The sequence below is a fragment of the Anoplophora glabripennis genome, unplaced genomic scaffold (assembly GCF_000390285.2).
Source record: "Anoplophora glabripennis isolate ALB-LARVAE unplaced genomic scaffold, Agla_2.0 scaffold131, whole genome shotgun sequence".
Classification (NCBI taxonomy): Eukaryota; Metazoa; Arthropoda; class Insecta; order Coleoptera; family Cerambycidae; genus Anoplophora; species Anoplophora glabripennis.
This window is the reverse complement of record NW_019416249.1, coordinates 807,968-827,594: the sequence shown is the minus strand read 5'-3', so window position 1 is coordinate 827,594 and position 19,627 is coordinate 807,968. Positions and strand designations below refer to the sequence as shown.

Genomic DNA, 19,627 nt, shown 5'->3' with positions numbered 1-19,627 from the left:
AAGTTGGCGGACAACATTTTCAGCATTTACTTGACTAATACCGTAAGTTTTGAAGTAAAATTAAATCGATTTTCGCATTTCTCGTCAAAAATATTGTTCGTATTTTCAAAGCTGCATATTTTCTAAAATAATGAATCGATTTTCAAAAAGTAAGAATCGATGTATAGAGAATTAAAAGCCCTTTCTAATGACCCCCCACTTGACCCCCATTCCCATTTGAAAAAATTTAGGGGATAGCACCCCCACTTAGGGGGTTGAAGATTTTGGTATGCTTTTTGAGCCAAAAGTTGTCCCCCTCAGAAACAAATTTGACCTGTTTTTGGATTTTGCCGAAAAGTTCTTTACTACCCTGTAATGCCTTGCGGTACGTTTTCGATGAGCTACCCTGTATATTCTTTTTAGCTTGAAATCACTTAAAGAGTTCCCTGTTAATCTTTACGTACTTAATTAACACCCTGTACAGCAACACCAGAGATAAAAACAGCTGGAATTAAGCCAAATTACCTTGTTTAAAAATACTTCGTTTTGGATGTTAAAGTTTTATTCTTGAAATAGTTTTTCATTAATATCAATACTAGAGAACTGACAGGATTTAAACTTGGCATCTTCAAACATTTCGTTCCCTGCATCAATCGCGTACTGGGAAGATATGTAATTCCTTTGAAAATATTTTTCCCGATTACGGATCTTTTAAGGAAAACGATATGAAAAAAAAATAAGCTTCAAATTTCTGTTTCTCAATTATCTCTTATAATACAACAAATACCTATTTCGAAACAATCAGTTCAACTCTTTAAATGGAACAAAAAGTTCATATAAACGTAATTATAAAATCCTTACATATTATGTAAATAGCCAATTTGGTATCTTAAATTTGTTTTAGATTCAACTATCTTTACTTTAAGAATCTGTGGCTGCTGTTGTGACCACTGTGTTCTGGGCACCCTATATAGATACTTAACATGACTTTGTATTTGATTACCTTTAGAAATTATAAAAGAAAACAAACCCAAGCAAGTGAACAAAACAAATATTTAGCGAAATTAATACCTACCTGCATTTAACAATATATCAGAGCTCTAAACATTGCAATTTTACATCATATGTGGTTATTACTGAACGGAAATGTTATTAAACTTACGAAATATGAAAGCTATCTGGGATTTTTTTGTCTCGTCTCACTAAAACATCCGGTCGTCCATATGTTTGTGTCCTAGATTGTTTGCGTTTGGTCGTCATAGTTGTGCAATTCTGTAATGGTCGAAAATATAGAATACCCAGAGAAGAAGAATTTTATCTGTAAGTACCTGATCGTCATTTTACGGTAGACGAAAAACGATTGTACAGAATGAAAATCATCCATTTTGAATTAAAGTTGTATTCATAGGTCCATGCAAATAAGTTACAGTATTGTAGAAAATAATACCTACAGAAAAATAAAGAAAAAGTCAAGTGATAATAGTATTTTTCTAATTTATTCTAAGAAAGTTCTGAATACTACTAAATCAAGAAGACGAGGTGGACATTAATTTTCGCTTTAGTACTTACTAGAAATTGTAAGATATCATTTTTTTAACATTGGTTCATTCGATATTACGTTATGTCAGAATTAAAAAATGAAAGTACGCGTTAACAACTCATCTCCGAAGTGTACTATATGAAATGACTAATGGATGATCTCAGATCTTACGGTTGTTACCGACAAGTACCGCGGAAAAAACGGTACTTCTTGTCAAACAACATATTGTACATAAGATCTCAACAAGTTAGAGGTACATATTGCGACGTGTCGCACTAGAGTGGGCAATTTAGATATGATGACACATTGTTTATCTAATAAAAGAAGCACGGGACGGTAATGATATTAACACAATAGTATTATTGTGGTTGTATGCGCCATGCAATTTTTTACAATGGGGTTACCGTTGTGGGAATAATTGAAGAAAATGTTATTAGGCATACAATATCGGCTGACTCATACACATAAAGCACATAAAGATAATAAGGTAAATAGGAGACAATCATTTATGATAACAGGATTTTCTGTTTACTTTTGTTATTAACCAGTGTTTTGGAAATAAACTTTGATATATGCCGGGTATCCTTTATACAGGGTGTTTTTAAATGAAGTAGCAAAAATGGCACCATTGAATGTAGAGCCAAAAATACCTTATCTGAAAGTTGCACCCCTGAGGCTATATACCCTCTTAAAGGAAGGGATTGAAATTCACATTTTAATTTTTTCTTTAACATGAGGAATGCTAGAGACAGTGCTAATAAAGAGACAACTTTTCAATATTTGTTCGATCATTGGCGTCATAAACAGTCAACCCCATAGCAATATTTTATTAGAATTTTTTTATATGAATCCATAGACGTTAGATCAGGTGAACGTGCAGGCCAACAAACAGAGACATCACGACCACGACCAATCCAGCGATTCAGATAATTTAAATTTAACCATTCTCTAACGGCAAGTGTACTATGTGCAGGCGCCCCGTCTTGCATATGCCACATCACCTGACGTGTAGCGAGGGGTACATCCTCAAGTAATGTTGGAAGATTTTCGTTCCAAAATCTAAGATACTCGGCCGCTCCAAGCCTGTGTGGAAGAATAAAAGGCCCTACTAGATAAGAGTATTTCCTACAATTCCCATCCAAACGTTTAAACTGAAATTATTTTAACATCTTGAAACAAATATTTCATGAGTATTTTCTTCCGACCATGAATGAACATTATGAAGGTTTACTGCACCAACTCTAGGAAAATTTGCTTCATCGATGAAAAGTAAATTCATTAGGAAATTTAAATCATGCCTGGAAATATTAATGTACCATTGACAAAAATCCAGGCGGTTAGGTAAATCAGGGCCATTCAATTCTTGCACGGGTTGATGGTGAAAAGGGTATAAAAGATTTTCATGAGTTACATTCCACACAAGACTGTGAGAAACTTTCTGTTGCCTGGACACCTGTCTTGTGCTATACCACAGTCTTGTTCTAGATGTTCCAGTATAGCTTCCTCAGTTTCAACAGTTCGGACATTACCCCTTCTTCCGGCACCCTCACGATTGGGCTGAATTTTACCAGATCGCGAAGCCTTTTTTCCACCTAGGTCAATGTTTGTCTATGAGGAATCGGTCAGTTTGGATATCTTTGGTGGTATAATCTTATTGCAGCGTTACTATTTTTCATATTCGTCATTGGTATAATTATTATTTGCCATAATTATTCTGATAATAAAATTGGTACTAATTATTGGTTGACAGAAAGTGTCAATTTATTAATATAATAAATAACAATTTATGTGTTATGACATCCGCCTACTTTATTTTAACAAATTTTCGCAATTACCTCTTTAGTAAACGATGACGCATCAAAGTTTTTTATTAGAAAATTATCGGTTTTATCGAAAAATTACAAGAGATAAAAAAGTTGCACAATAAATCAGTCTTCCCAATAAATGTTTTTAAATAAATAATTTGCTTCATATAAAAAATTTCTAATAAAATATTGCAATGGGGTTGACTGTTTTACTCCTTTATAAAATACGCCAATGATCGAACAAATATTGAAAAGTTGTCTCTTTATTAGTAGGATGCTCATACCAAGTTTCGTGTCCCTAGCATTCCTCATGTTAAAGAAAAAAATTAAAATGTGAATTTCAATCCCCTCCTTTAAGAGGATATATCGCCTCAGGGGTGCAACTTTCATATAAGGAATTTTTACTTCACTCCTATTACTTTTGGCTCTACATTCACTGGTACCATTTTTGCTACTTCATTTAAAAACACCCTGTATACATAAAACAACTTAAAGTTATGGTAACGAGGAAAACGTTATATGAACTACCCCCACTATTTTTTCAAGAGCAACTCACCCCTCCCTCCCAGTTTCTTTAAGTATAATCTGGACACCCTGTATAGAATGATATATAGACTTTAAGGAAATGATTTTTCCTTTCTGTGATAGACGGTGTTGGAAGTTTATAATGTAACTTCTATAAAACATTTATAGTCACTAATAAAAGTGTTATTACGAACGATGTGTACACATTTTACTATATCTATTAAAGCATTAAAATTAATTGTTACTATTGTCTCAAGTCGTATTATTAAGTGCGAGTATATCTAGAATTGCCTTTAATTACTAACCAATTACTATTGGAGCAGAGGAATCATACCAGACTTAATAAATCTCAGATTTTATTGAGGCAATTGATGTTTGCCCTATTTTAAATAAGTCGCGATAAGCAATATGCGTAATGATCTCCTATGAAGAGGCCACGGTATAGGTTAAACGATTGTATGCATGACAACGAGCTGGTATTGTGATCTATCTTTCAATTCGCTTGTTTACATTTCTAAGCCGTCTGCGATGCAATCTGGAACGGATTGTAGCGCCAATTTTGCAGATATTAAATTGTTGGTAATAGTGAGGTAATAACCGTTGTTATACTTCATAAATGTCATACAAGATGAAAACTTACCATTGATCCGCAACCAATATGTCCAACCCCAGATTGAAATGCAAAATGTGTGAGTCTAGAATCTAGAATTGATTTCTTTAAAACAGCAATTAGAGCCTTTTTATTGGAGAAATACGCTGATAACATGAATTACCGGATGTTACTCGAACAGCTTGTCCTGGTTCGAATAAGCCAATCAACAGTTTGAACGAAAATACTTTCAACGCTGAAACAAAAATATTACATTGAGTGTCTGTCGAGTCTTTTGAAAGCATAATTTATTGTATCACTGTAATCTTTTATCCAACAACATACTAGGGTGTTTCAATGTTTCATTTAAAAAAATAGGTTTTGGTTCTCATTCTACACAGAGTACACAAAGTTTAATAAGATTCTTCAAGTAAAAACAAACAAAAATTGTCTATGTAGAAATGCACTTTTTCCTAAATATAAGCCTTCAAATTGAAAAAACTTAAATACAAACATTTTTTAATATTTTAGAAACGCTCCAAGAAATTTAAATCCTACATCTGGTACTTATAAAACCATGCTAGTAATTTTGTGTTTAAATTGCCGATGTCGTCGATATGGAAGTTAGCATAATTTCTACTCCTATGACTTTTTAAAGCTCTATAGCAGGGGTCGGCAAGTAATTTGAGGTACGGTCCGAATACTTTTGAAAATTTTTAACGAGGTTCAGAAAAAAATTCAATTTCTTTTTTTTTATTTTAATTTGGACTCAAATTTAATCTGCTTACTAATTAAGAACTCAAAACACTCACACAATTGTAAAATACTAGAAAAAATGATAAGATTGGCACTTAAACATAAAAAACATTTTTTAAATAATTTATTTTAGTAATTTATACTTTCAAAAAAATTTTGGCGGTCCAGTATTTTACCTTCCGCGGTCCGGACCTGGACCGCGGTCCGCCAGTTGCCGACCCTTGCTCTATAGTATATTACGTTAAAACAACACGTTTATGAAAAATATACTCTTTATTCTTGTAAAATTTTAGTATTTTCTTAGACTTTGGAATTAATTTCATAATAATGGTTGCACTTTTTCGGTTTTCTAGTAGTAACTAAAGCTTTTTGAAAAAAGAAATGATTGATGAATGATGAACACAAAGAAATTACTAACTCCGAATAGGGATAGGGCCCATTTACAAACATAATAACAATTAATTGAAAAATATATATTTTCTATCACATGAATAAATAAAAAATTTAATAGACAATTGTGAGGTTAGGTTTTACGAAGTTGTGAATGAAATTAGAATTAGTAATTTTCAAATTTAAATAAAAATTACCGTTTATAGTATCCTCGAAAATATAATATATTTCGAAATGTAAAAGTAAGCAATATCCAATTTTCACCACTTGTTCAAGCATGAAAGAACCTATTACTTACTTTAATACATTTCTTATAGGAAAGTAGTAACTATAGGTTCTAGAAGTTGCAAATTTGGATCACGGAAACTTGTTTTTTTTAATGGAACCCCACGTTAAATTTGAAATTAAAAATCCAATTTTCTTTCGATTTTGTTAAGGTATATTACAGTCTATTTCTTAGAATTTGCGAAATATTCGAGGCTTTTCTATATATTTTGTTACTATTAAAAGTAACGTTTTTAATCAACATTTTCCACATAAATGCAAGTAGACCTTAAATGAACGAGATATACGGGGTGTTCTACTACTTAGGTAAGGCCCGAAGAACTGGGACACTTTCTATAACTGAAATTTAGGTACAAAGTATTGTAAAAAAATCAAATAGAATTGGATAGTTTTATATAAAGTACTATTGAAATATGGAGTAAATGATTTCAACATTATTTTTTTATAGTGAAAGTCCATTCTTCTGCTTTTGTCCGAAATAAACTTTGCGATTGCTTTTTCATTAAAGTTTGGTATTTCTCACACCATTTTTTTTTGCAAGTGCTACAATCAATTTAAACTTTTCCAATTTTTTTAAAAAACACCAAGAAACAATATGTAAGTACCAAAATTTTACACCACGCCTTAACAAATTACGTTTATTATAGTAAATATGCGCTACTCCCACTCCGTCTTTCACTGCTGCACGACTGTAACCATGACCACCGTGTAAACATTTTACAGATGTAGAGGCGAGCTACGAGGAGCCCATGTATTCAGAGTTTTGCAGATGAATTTGGTCTATAGTCTGTTTAGAAATGAAAGGGAGTAATAAAAGCTTATTATGAATGAAAATCGTAAATAAATGTAGTACTGGTGCTTATATTCAATATTTTTATATTATGTATTATCGGTGTAGATGAGGTGTACTTTTAAAAAAACTTTGTGTGATCGGGTTGTACTAAATTGTAGCATGTAGCTGAAATTTAATCCCCGACAATCCGTCTTTGTCTATGCCGCTTCAATTTCTCGGTCCATTTCTCTTATAAGTCAACAATATAAAAATTATTCAATATTATTATGAAAATATTTATTTAAATTTAATGAATAGACTTTTATTCCACACAAAAATATATTTATTTTGAAGAATGTATATCTAACGACTTTTGACCTCCCTGTAGATGATTTTGGGGGATTTACAGTATCTTGTTCATTTTTTGTTTCCTTTAAAAGTCTGTAGATAGTCAATTTTCCAATCCCTATCATTTTGGAACACTTTTCCACGATGTCGTCAACGCTGTTGGTAGGATTTTGGTGTTTCAATGCATTAAATACATTTAATATAATAATCTTCTCATTCTGAGACAGCGCACATCTTTTCACGCGTTTAGCAGGTACGTAATCTGATAAGCTCGACATTTTACCCAAACAATATTATATCCACTGGCACAATAGTCACTAAATACAAGTCGAATTTTACTCTACTGCACTAGCACGTCTTCGTATATTCAGCTCTAAGACTGGATTGATTTGTCACAATACACTGGCTCCTGCCCTATGATGTATCCAGTAAAATATACTAATGTACACCCATTACCTGTTAGCATTAGTGTTACCCGATAATTACCTGAAACGAAATATTACCACGCCCATGGCCGGTTCTTATCTCGGGGTTTTATTACTCTCTTTCATTTCCAAACAGACTATAGTTAAATTGACTGCACATTACAAAATTAATATTTCCTTTTCAATGTGTTTCATAAGGCTAACCCATTTAAATAGGTATGTAGATTGTAAACTAAATTTTAAATTAAAGTTTTTACTCCCCCAGAGCCGCCTCCCATCCCAGCCGTCACTGGTTTCTATCCAAAACAGTTTTAGAGTGATATTAAAAAATATTATTTCGTGGCATCTCATGTGGCTGACATTTCTGCGAAGCCCTGTATTATAATTTTTAACTAAGGAATATCGCTTAAGGTTTGTGGGCCTTCTCGCGGAAATTGACATAACGGAAGTTGGTGTCTATAGACGATTACTCATCCTGTACGTATTATCGGCGTGGCATTGAAAGGGTAATTTCGCCTGCTCTTCGCCTTCCTCAAGGTGAAGAGCTGCTCGAGACGAGACGCGGAGAATGATATAATGCGGGCCCATTACTCACACGTGTAATTAACCTTTGCATAATGAGCCGGTACTGAAGCGTCGTTTCTTTGTTCCAGAAGCAAGTAGACGATGTAAATAGTGACGAGGTCGAGGTGGATATAGATGAACTCCTAGATATGGACAGTGACGAGGAGCGGCGGAGGCATTTACAGGTGAGTTCTTGTTTGCGTACCAGGTGTGCTTCCGGTTGGTTGCGATTGAGCAAGAGATGAATAAGTGCTAATAATAATGGTAACGGATGAATTTTTTTATTCCTATAGGGTGTCACAAATTAGTAGGTCAATCCGTTAATCGCAGATTACTTGGGCGAAAATGACTTGAGCCAAGGGCTGTGTCACACATTGTCATATTCTACTTAATTAATTTTTGGAATCATCTAATGGCATTGGAACTTGAATTTGACTTTTTCTACGAACGCATGTAAAGAATCACTTTTCTAATGTACTTTAATAAGTACAAATAAATATGTACAAGTAATGAAAAATATTTAACTAACAAAGCGACAACATTATAAATGATCTGTGTGTAAAAAGTCATTGTTTTAGGTAGTATCGTAAATTCTCTTGTTTTTTTCCACCGTCCCCTGTTGCAACCCTTGTCTTAGATAACAACAGTTGTCTTTCATCCATAATTTGGGTGCAGTGACTTGATAGTTTAATTTGTGGTACCAACCTCTCAATTAGAATTGAACTAGGAACTTAAAAAGATAAATATTTTCTGTGAGTAATTCCAGAAAAAATATTAAAGCGATTTTAACGGATTTTTGATGATATTTCCTGTCTGTTATCACATTTTGGTTGCCACCAACCGTGGTTAGTCACATAAAATGCGGATGTAATCTCTGTTTGTACGCAATATGTTGTGATACCGCAATATATCAAAATAACGTTGGGAAAATAAACATAATATTGGTACTCTATACAGGGTGGCCAAATGAAAACGAAACAGAGCCATTTTCAGGAACTGCGTAAAGATTGTAGAAAAACGCTCAGACCCGTCCATTTTAGATTAAAGGGAGACATTCTTTGCTAGTATTTTTGACTCCGCCCCTTTCACCCCCAAGCAAGGGTAAGCATCACCCCAAAATATTTAAATGGCATTGGGGGTTGAGTAATATTTCTTTTGAAAGCTCATACTTTACATTTTATAATTCTGTCCAATACTTTGAAAAAAAAATTACATTTTAAAATTTAAATTATGTTTAGTTGATTAAATGTTCAAACTGATGACCGCCCGCCTCCATACAAGAATAAAGATTTTGTTCGAAACGTTCGCGCACAATCCGAAGCATTTCCGGAGTGATCCGACGGCATTCGTCGACGATTATTTGACGCAAATCTTCCAGCGACGCTGGCTGTGTTTTATAAATTTTACTTTTTAGGTATCCCCACTCAAGAAATCAAGGGGCGATAAATCCGGTGATCGTGGAGGCCACTCAATGCTGCCTCTTATCCCAATCCAATTCCGTAGAAAACGTTGGTCCAAATACTGACGAACAATTAACGCATAATGCGGAGGAGCACCGTCCTATTGAAAAATCAAATGATCTTCATCATACTCTGGAACATATTCAATAATATCAATCAAGGCAGGGTCAATAGCGTCTTCCAGTAATTGCAATTACCAGGTAGAAAAAAAAGACCCACCACCAGCCGGTCACCGAAAATTCCAGCCCATACATTTAATTTTTCCGGTTGCTGTGTATGCACCTCGTGAAAAACTTTTGGGTTTGAATCGGACCAACAGGGGCAATTGTGACGATTTACCGTCCCGTTCAAGAAAAAACTGCATTCATCAGAAAAACAGATGTTAAAAAGGAATTGTGAATCGTTCCCTGTTCGCTCACTCATTATTTCGCAAAATTGCAAACGGCGGTCATAATCATCCTCGTGAAGTTCCTGTACTAAATGTATTTTGTATGGATGTAATTTATTCTTCTTCAAAATGGTTTGTATGCTAGTTCGATTGATCCCAGACACAGATGGCAGATGCCTCGTACTTAATGTAGGATCAAGTTGAACTCGTCCCAAAACTGCAACTTCACTAGCTTCATTAACTATAGGTTTTTCAATTTTTCGTTTTTTATTGGCTACGTTCCCTGTTTCTTGAAATTTTTTTACTAACTCTAGAACATACTTCCTCCTGACATGTCGATCTTGATGTTTAAATTAAATTAGATGAGCTGTTCTATTCGCACATTTATTGTTCATAAAGTAAAGCGAAATGATATCTACCCTTTCCGCAATGGAATAAACCATAGTGTTTAATTTTTAAAATCACAATTAAATAAACTACCAACCAACGTTTCCAAATAATACTAGAATATAATTTGGAATCCACTAATTTTACGTTCATTGTGTGTGTGTATAGCATTCATTTCTGTTTTTTACAATTGTGCTTTTTTTCACGAAAGTGATAACAAATCGCCAAAAACCAATGTAACACAAGAAATACTAAATTTATACCATTGGCGTACTTAACTCGAATGACTGACATTTTTACCGTTACTAATTGTTTGTACATAAGTTTCAACTTTAAAATAAAAATTCTTAATAAATATTGGGCGGAATTATAAAATTTAAAGTATGTTGTAAAGAGAATTGTAAGAGCTTTCAAAAGAAATATTGATCAACCCCCAATGCCATTTAAATATTTCGGGGTGATGCTTAGCCTTGCTTGGGGGTGAAAGTGACGGAGTCAAAAATACCAGAAAGAATGTCCCCCTTGAATCTAAAATTGACGAGTCTACGCGTTTTTCTACAATCTTGACACAGTTCCTGAAAATGTCTCTGTTTCGTTTTCATTTGGTCACCCTGTATAAAATGCTTACGGCTTCGAATTTTGTTTAGGATTTTCTTTTTCAAAAGCCCGTCGTGCTTCTTAATATTTGTTTTACGGTGACGACAATTTTAATGTTTTCCGAGAAGGTGGCCATGGAACGCTGGGCATACACATACATACATTGATAAAATAACAAGTGGGCCATGAAAACAATAGATGCGGATGAATATAGCATTTATTTACAAATTAATCAAGTAGTTGGGAGTGGAGGGGAAGTATCGACAGAATGATTCGAGACCATCATTTAAATACCTGCCTTTAGAAACGTTTCACAGTTATTTTGAAAACAGATGATATACGGGGCGTTCCAAGATTAATTAACCAAACCTCAGTTTTGAATTCGGGTGGTCAAAATAAAAAAAAGTCTTATAAAAGGATGTCCACATTAGGCTCCTGTTCCAGTACACGCGGTGTTGGAATTTGAAAAAATATTCGAATTTAGTAAACATTTGTCTAAAAACGGTTTACCGTAGATAGAGGAAATTTGGAATAGTAAATTATTTATAGCTACTTATAGGTAATATTAAATAGAAAATTGAAGTTGTAAAATTGTGACATATCAAAAATTGTCAAGAGACAAGAAACCCCCTTCATTTAATTGAATATTTATGGAAAAAATTGCCTATATTTCCGCCACTGGTTTTTAGTTGACTTGATGGTACCACACATTAAGACTACCTATCCAGGTATGATGTGTACCAACTTTAATTTGAACAAGTGTCGCTTGAAAAATATAAAAAACGGCAGATTTTTTTTAAGCTTTATCACCTCGAATGGTTCTGTGAAAAAAGTACTGCTTTGTACCTTGTGGCAGAGAGTGACCTACTAATATGTACTATGAAATTATTGGATTATTTTTTTTCTGGGGTGGGCAGTGCACACTAATAATATTGTCGGTAGATATAAATCCAAATAGCTAAATCTTTCATCAGACATGTCACCTATTGCATTATGAGAAGTAACCATAGTAAAACGTCAGGCAAGAATTCCAAAAGTCGAAAAAAACAGTGAACATCAATTTGACATTGGATCGAAACTGACGTGCTTTCTTGGGGCGTGAAGATCCTTTGCCAATTCATGGTAATGATTGAACTTTTGTCTCAATGTCGTAGCCATAAACCCAGATTTCGTCTCTCGTTATGATCCTTTGAATGAATGTTTCATTATCATTGGATTGTTCAAAGAGTTACAGACAAACTTCCACACGATTTTCTTTCTGTTGTTCGACGGTCAACAATCGAGGAATATATTTTGCTGCAACTCGATGCTTGTTCAATTTTTCAGTCAAAATTTCATAGCATGACCCAATTGAAATGCTTACCTCTTCTGCAGTGTCTCTGAGAGTTAGGTCGGCGATTTGCACGCACCAGATCTTTGATTTTCTAAACGTGGAAGTCCTGAAGTCGAAGGCCTTTCTGGTCGAGGATCATCTTAAATTGAATAACGACCACTTTTAAATAATCGTAAAACCATTCGTATCATCGCATGCGACCGACAGCATCATCTTCATAAGATTGTTTCAAAAACTGATACGTTTCCGTGAAAGTTTTCCCCAGTTTAACTCAACATTTTACTTTGCATCGTTGTTCCAGAAAATTGCACATTTCGAAAATCGTCACTAACACTTAAACACGTTGGACTCAAATAACAATATCACGAAAACTAAATGAGATATCAACAATCCAAGAGCATGCGGTTACAGAAGAGGTTATGCGCAACGCAGTGCTGCCAATTGCATATCACTAAATATCTCCATTAGCGCGTAATTCAAAAAGTTCGGTTATTTTCTGAACAGACCTCGTATTGACATGTAGCCCCCATAGTAGTTGTTTCCTACAATATTATTAGTTAAGTTTGTCACTTAAATTTATCACCTAAACACGTTGTATGGCCGGCTTGTAATTTTCGATATTCGACTTTTGGTCGGGGCTCGGTACACATTTTAATTAGTTAAAAGTCCGGCGAGAATGCGTTATCATCACAATGAGAGAATTAATGCGTTGTTTTGCAGTCCCGTCACGTAACGTGCATGCATAAAGGCTGCGTACAGCCGACGGCGGGGTTCATTCAGTCGCCTGTTGGTCGTTTTGTGTCTGAGAGATGAGGGAGTCGAAAGAGAGAGCTTCGACCCCGACGATTCCATGCCGCCTTTTTCCATCAACCCTGCGAATACGCCTGGGCCGGCCTGAGCCCGTTAACAAAGCTCTCTTTCAGTATACAGGGTGTTCCAAAACAACATATGGATATTTTAAAAAGTGATGGCTATGGCGATTTTAAAACTTCATACAAACGTAGTATAATATAGTTTAACGATATATTTAAGAAATCTGTGCATGTACTAAACTTTTTACACCTTATAATATAAAATTAGCTGCCACGGTGGTCAATAAACTTGAAATTTTTAAAAGGGTGCATTTCTTTATGAAAGGTAGAAGTCTGCGTAATGATTGGTGGAGATATTTGCAGTTTTTTGAGCCCTTCGTTTTTTAGATTTGTAAGCTAAAAGGGTTCAGGAAAGGCAGTCTAGGAGCTTAGTTTTGAGCTTCTAACGGTCATAACTCAGTCAAATTTTGTTCTACAAAAATTAAAAAAAAAGCAAATTGTTCAGTAAGAAAAAACCTACAATTCCTTATTCTATCATTTTTTAATAACAAATATTTTGAAAAAGGCGAATTTTTAAAAAATTTAAAAATTTTATTCCAAAGTAAATGATTTTTTTTTTAATTTAGGCTTCTAAAATCGTTCAAATTCCCAGAATCTACTGTTAATACATAAATAAAGTAAATTGCAAAAGGAATACGTTTAATATTTTTTCCGTCAAGTCATTAATTTTAATACCGATTTTTTTTCCCAAAAATCAAGGCCATCATTTTATTTTGATTGTAACTTCATTAGTTTTCATGCTAACGACTTCTACCACCACTCAATTTAAAGGTCTTTTCAAGAACTTTAATAGGTGTTATATGTATAAGTTTTCCTCGAAAAACCTTTAATTTTTCCGCTACAGTACGTTGAACGTTTCGAATATAGCTATCTTCGGAATTCGAACTTCTGGGAGTTAGAATTCGTCCCTCTATCGAATCGTGAGGTTATTTTTAATAAAAAAATTCCCAACCTTCCCCTTTACCCTAGGGGTGGCATCCACCCCAAGGGTAAAAGCACACATCGGCACTATATAACTTTCGTTTCTTGGGCTATCTTTAAACGTTTCGAAAATATTAAAAGAACATTGAATACCCTCTACAATGAAAACTAAGTATTTTAGGCCACAGGTTTGTATGAAGTTTTCTTTATAAAGTTACTCAAAATAACGCCTAGAATCGATAAATGATATAAAAAATGGGGTATTCCATTTAAAATCACGGAGATGACGTCACTTCCGGCGAAACCGGAAGTACCCCACACTTGAAAATATTTCATTTAAAAAGACTGAATTAAACCCATATAGCTGTCAAATTTCTATTGTAACTAGTTCAAAAACTTTTAATGAACGGGTTACGTGAAAAACCCTGTATACAAACTGTTCATACATCTTGTGAAATAAAATGGCACAATGTTGCCAAATTTACATATTTTAAGTAAATATACGAAAAAATGTTTTCTATGACATGATCAAAGTTTCTTTCAAATTCTAACTCAATATTTATATGTAAGAATAGTTAGATGGCGACGTCATGTAAGAATCTGTACAACTGTACGTATGTGAATGGCTACCTCAGTGTCAAAAAAGCATTGTATTATTGAAAATAAGGAAGAACTGTAAAGCTAATAGAATGAATTTGAAATATAATATAATATAATTCTGACCACTGAAAATTTAGTATCTATTATGCATGTGCCAAAGTAAAATATTGCATCCCTGTCCATTAAAAAACCATAACATCAAATAAACTTGTATGCCACGTCTGTTGCAAATATTATTTCGTTGTCTGAGGCCGCCCCTGCACAAGGCAGTTCATTCATACGGCGCGGCGTGCAACACCCTTTTCCTCTTACATTGCAATAATGTTTACGGTTCATCAGAAAGCGCTATCGCCTAGTAAAAGCCAGGGAAGTTCTGGATACAAAGATGGGAGTTATTATCTTCTATACAAGTCAAAGAACCCCTCATTATGGAGGCAATTTTACTTTCCCCTTTCTCATAAAAATGAAAAATCGTTTCTATTTAATTTCAACGAATAATAACTATCTTTTGTCAAGCTACCAGAATATTAATTTGTATCTTTTTTTTTGCAGAATTTACTTATAAATGCCAAAGGTTCCCAAAGTGAAGTAAAAGTAAGTACCTACGTATTCCTTTCATTTTATATGTTATTATGCAAAAAAATAATAAAATTATATATCCCTATGAGTTCAAAAATTACAATTCGAGAGAAATCTTGTATGTTATTTTTTAACAAAAGTTTATTGATTTTTAGGTGCTTATTACACTAGTTGCGAATTCGTATAAAGATTTCAGTATCAAAATTCTATTGGCCTTTTTTTGGAAAGTTTCTTTTTAAAAAATAAATGTTCTATTAGCTTTTATATTTTTTACTATATTTTAACTGCATACGAGTATATTACAGGAAACATTTTTACTCTATGGGCTACATGCCTCATATCCCAGCAATACCTATAACCGTTAGTAAAAAATAATTATCCAAGCACAGAAATTAAGGGATATTAAAAAAATCTAAAAATTTTGGCCGATCTGAAAGAGCTGTAATTTGGAGGGTAATGGTAGTAGAGAGAATAAAAAAAAAGGGAAATTGAAGCTTCAAGTGTATAGTTTTCGGATCTGTAGTTTAAAATTCAGCGTCAGCAGTTTTTGAGTAATCATAAGCAAATCAACGAAAAAAAAATTGCAAGCGGTTCTGGAGCCTTGTACGTTTTTCGCCGAGTTATCGATCAAAGCAAAAAAAATCATTTTTGACTTTGTCAATCAATTACTCGGGAAATAACTGTCGTACAAAAAATCCAAGCAGATTTGAAAACTGCAAAGTATTCTCTACAAGTCGTAATTATTGGTTTTTGATAAAAACTAATTTTTTCGAAGTGAAAATATTGGTTAAAAAAAAGGTAAAAAATTGCATAATTAGGAATATTTGAATAACTTGGCATAACTTTGCAAATAATGAATAAATTTAAGGATATTGACTGTAACTTTTCAACCTCAAAGTGTTCTAAAGAAACCCTGCTAATTTCAAAACGCTGCAATTTTTTTTCTTCTAAATTTGTAATTTTTGCTAAAAATCAACGTAATAAGTAATTTTTCACTTTTTTTTGCTTTGATCGGCGATAACTCGAAAAATTCATCCTACAAGGCTCCGGAACCGTTCAAACTGAAGAGAATTAAATTATCTAGGAGAACTTTATGGTGAAAAAAAAGTCCATAGGCCTTTTTAAATTTGCAATTTTTTTTTCGTTGATTTTCTTATGATTACACAAAAACTGCTGACGCTAAAAAATTTTAAACTTCAGATTCGAAAACTAGACACTTGAATCCTCAATTTTCCAAATTACAGCTCTTTGAAAGTCACCCAAAATTTTGGGATTTTTTTAATATTCCTTAATTTCTGTGGCTAGTGTATATGAGTTTTAAAGATAACATTACTAAACAGGGCAAATATTAGTTTGCTAAAAAACAATCCATGTTATAATGTAGTCGTATTCAATAATGCTTTTGACACTGGCTGTCTGACGAAACTATCCTAAATTAAATGTGGAAATATAAATATACTTATACATGTTCGTCTTGTCAAGGGAGATGGGAGAGAACATCAACACACATACAAGATACTTCTTTAATTGATTACATTATTTAACAATTTCAGTACCTATATCAGTTGTGTGTTTTGGTATTAATTATATAGACATCTTATTTTTAGTTTTTATTTTGGATAATTATTAGCTGTTAATTATTACCAGCTGTTTACTGGTTATTGGGAGTATAATTCAATGTTAGTTGAGGCATATCGGTCATAGAGTTATTTCCCGCAATATCAGCAGTTAGAAATCTTTATCTATGTGGTATATTGCATACCTAGATTTCTGGTATCGAAAAACATTGTTTGATTTTATTTAAAAAAAATTAGCAATAACATTTTTTGCATTTGTTTGAAAATATGGTCATATAAAATATTACAAAAAAATACATACATTTACAAGTGATCTGTTACACTGTGGTAGTAAATATTTTCTATTGATTTCTCAGTGACATCTAACGGCATTTTTTTCTGTTTCAGAAATTCATCAATGATCTACTAGACAAAGCTAAGACTCTTTAAATTAGTGAAGTGCCAAAAAAGGTTCAAGTGAAGACTTTGGCCCAACGGAGCCCAATCTGCACAAGTTTTAGTGATTATTTAATTACATCGATGTTCATTGTTGGAAGTTGTATTCCATCCTAATTTGCCGAGAAATGTTCCAGCATATTCTAACACAAGGTTTTGTAATATCATATTAACAAAAAAAAAGTAGGCGTACGTTGTCATTGTGGCCAGTTTGCCATTGAAATTGTTGATACAGTGTTTTCTAATTTTTTTATATTTTAGCATCATTGTAAACTTAAGATTATTTATGATAAACGATGCATAGCTAGTCGTCAAGGAGTAGGAATCATATCAGACTGCCTTCTGGAATTTTGTCCATGTCAAGTTTTATAAATTGCTCTGAGAGCAAATTACAACTCCTGCCTCTAAAAATGGAATTCTCAAAATGGGATTCATAATTTGCCAAAAATCTTCTGTATTTTCAAAATTTCAAACGTTAGGTTTTTATTTTTAACCTAGTTGACTGTGATATGTAACTGTTAAAATTAACAATGTATTAAGTAAGCCATAGAAAACAATCTTCCCAGGTAGAATAAATTTTATTCAAAATTTTATAAAAAATTCATGTTTATTTATTGAAATTGTACTTTTTAATGTTTTCTTTTAAAATTAAACACAAAAAGTGCTACTTGCTCAAATTTTTTAAAATTAAATGAAAGAGAAAAATGTTCAGTCACACTTTTTTACAAAACATTCTGTGAAAATTATGGATTCCATTCTGTGAACGCCCTGTACATAGTCAACCTAATCGAATCTCAGCTTCTTCAGCCGCTCGCCCATGTCGTTTGCACGCATTTTGTAATTTGCTCTTGTTCAATCAGGTACATTTAGATATGTTAAGTAGTCGTTGTAAATTTCTATTTATTGTTACATTTTTCACTTCGTTCTTATCATCAATGCTCAAAATTTGTTGTGATGCATGCGAGAGCTTCCCCCCTTCCCTCAGATTTGGCCTCACTAGGTTCCTTGTTTTCCCTAATCATTTGGTGTACTTAGAAACAACTTTAAATAACACATAACAGCGATCCGATCATTTATTGTGATCTCATCTCTCTCAATTTCGACATGTATATCATAGATTATTGTATTTAGTTAGAATATGTATAAGATATCTTTTATTGAATAAATAGTGATAATACACATCTTTATTTTTTTAACCTAAGACTGTACATCCGGTACCTATTATTCGATCTAATAGAATAATAATAACATTGTATAATACCAATATAATAGGCCCTAAAGAAGAAAATATAAACAAGTTAACTAAAAAATTATTAATATGTGATAAAATATGACTGCAGTAGAATAGTATAAAACCTATTGTACCATACAGGTACACAAACTCATTGAAACATAATTTTTCAAACTTATACCTAATTAATATAATAAAATAGGGTTTATCATGTCATAGATCTTTTTCAGCACTAGAAATTTAAATACCTAATTCAGATAAATTTGATCATAATTATTTGTTTTAAAAGTAGTTCTACATAATTGTAGTTTATTGGTCCATTCATTCATTCTCTTAATTTCAATCATTATGAGTAACGCCTTTTTAAGCAAACTGAAGATTAACAAAAAAATAAACAATGGACTAAAAGATCAATAAAATACTGAATATAACTGAAATTTTTCTAAATTATAATAAGCACAGAATGGAATAAGGAGCCAGTGGAAAACTAGATTACCTCAGATTACTTTATATATCAATATCGAGGGACTCTATAGGCACATATTATAAAGTCCTTAGAATGACCAAGTACCACAATCGATTGCTGTCATTTGCACCGAAAAAACGGTTTAACATACCAATTCGTACTATTTATATAAAAAATAAATCAAAATTTAATTGCTGTGGTACTCTAGATCAAGGGTCGGCAACTGGCAGACCGCGGTCCAGATCCGGACCGCGGAAGGTAAAATACTGGACCGCCAAAAATTTTTTTAAAATATAAATTTAAAAAATATTTTTTTTACGTTTGAGTGCCATCCTTATCATTTTTTCTAGTATTTTACAATTGTGACTGATTTGAGTTCTTAATGCAAATGAAAATAAAAAATTAGTAAGAAATATTAATTTTTTTCTGGACCTCATTAACCAATTTCAAAAGTATCCGGACCCCACCTAAAATTACTTACCAAACCCTGCTCTAGATCAAGTTATTAGGTTATTGCGTAACAATATATCGAATATTCAAATACATATTTCAAGGTTGACAACAGAGATTTTGGCCAAAATGGCAGTTGACTGTGGTTGTCTAGTCTCAATAAGGATATTTTATAACAGGAATTTTAATCCAGGGCACCTCATTTTGTAGGTATTTTTAATACCTACCTATAAAAAAGTATTAAAGTTTTCTTATTTAAACAATGTTCTGCAACCGGCAACTGCTCTGAAACTACCTATTGTCCTAATATCCTGACACCCTTCCGAAAATTTTTGAATAATAATATACCCTCT

General features: G+C 33.0%; 1 protein-coding gene across 3 annotated transcripts in view; it reads left to right on the top strand.

Moving 5' to 3' along the window:
• Positions 1-17,709, top strand: part of LOC108904587 (protein phosphatase 1 regulatory subunit 14C) — a 113,152-nt gene extending 95,443 nt beyond the window's left edge. For 2 of the 3 annotated variants that reach the window (XM_018707202.2, XM_018707205.2), the window contains exons 3-5: positions 8,068-8,163; positions 15,089-15,130; positions 17,080-17,709. In XM_018707202.2, the coding sequence (XP_018562718.1) occupies positions 8,068-8,163; positions 15,089-15,130; positions 17,080-17,121 (180 nt within the window). In that variant the 3' untranslated portion in view covers positions 17,122-17,709. The remainder of the gene's footprint in view (positions 1-8,067; positions 8,164-15,088; positions 15,131-17,079) is intronic. The other variant, XM_018707203.2, reaches the window with a different exon arrangement.
• Positions 17,710-19,627: the final 1,918 nt, after the last annotated feature.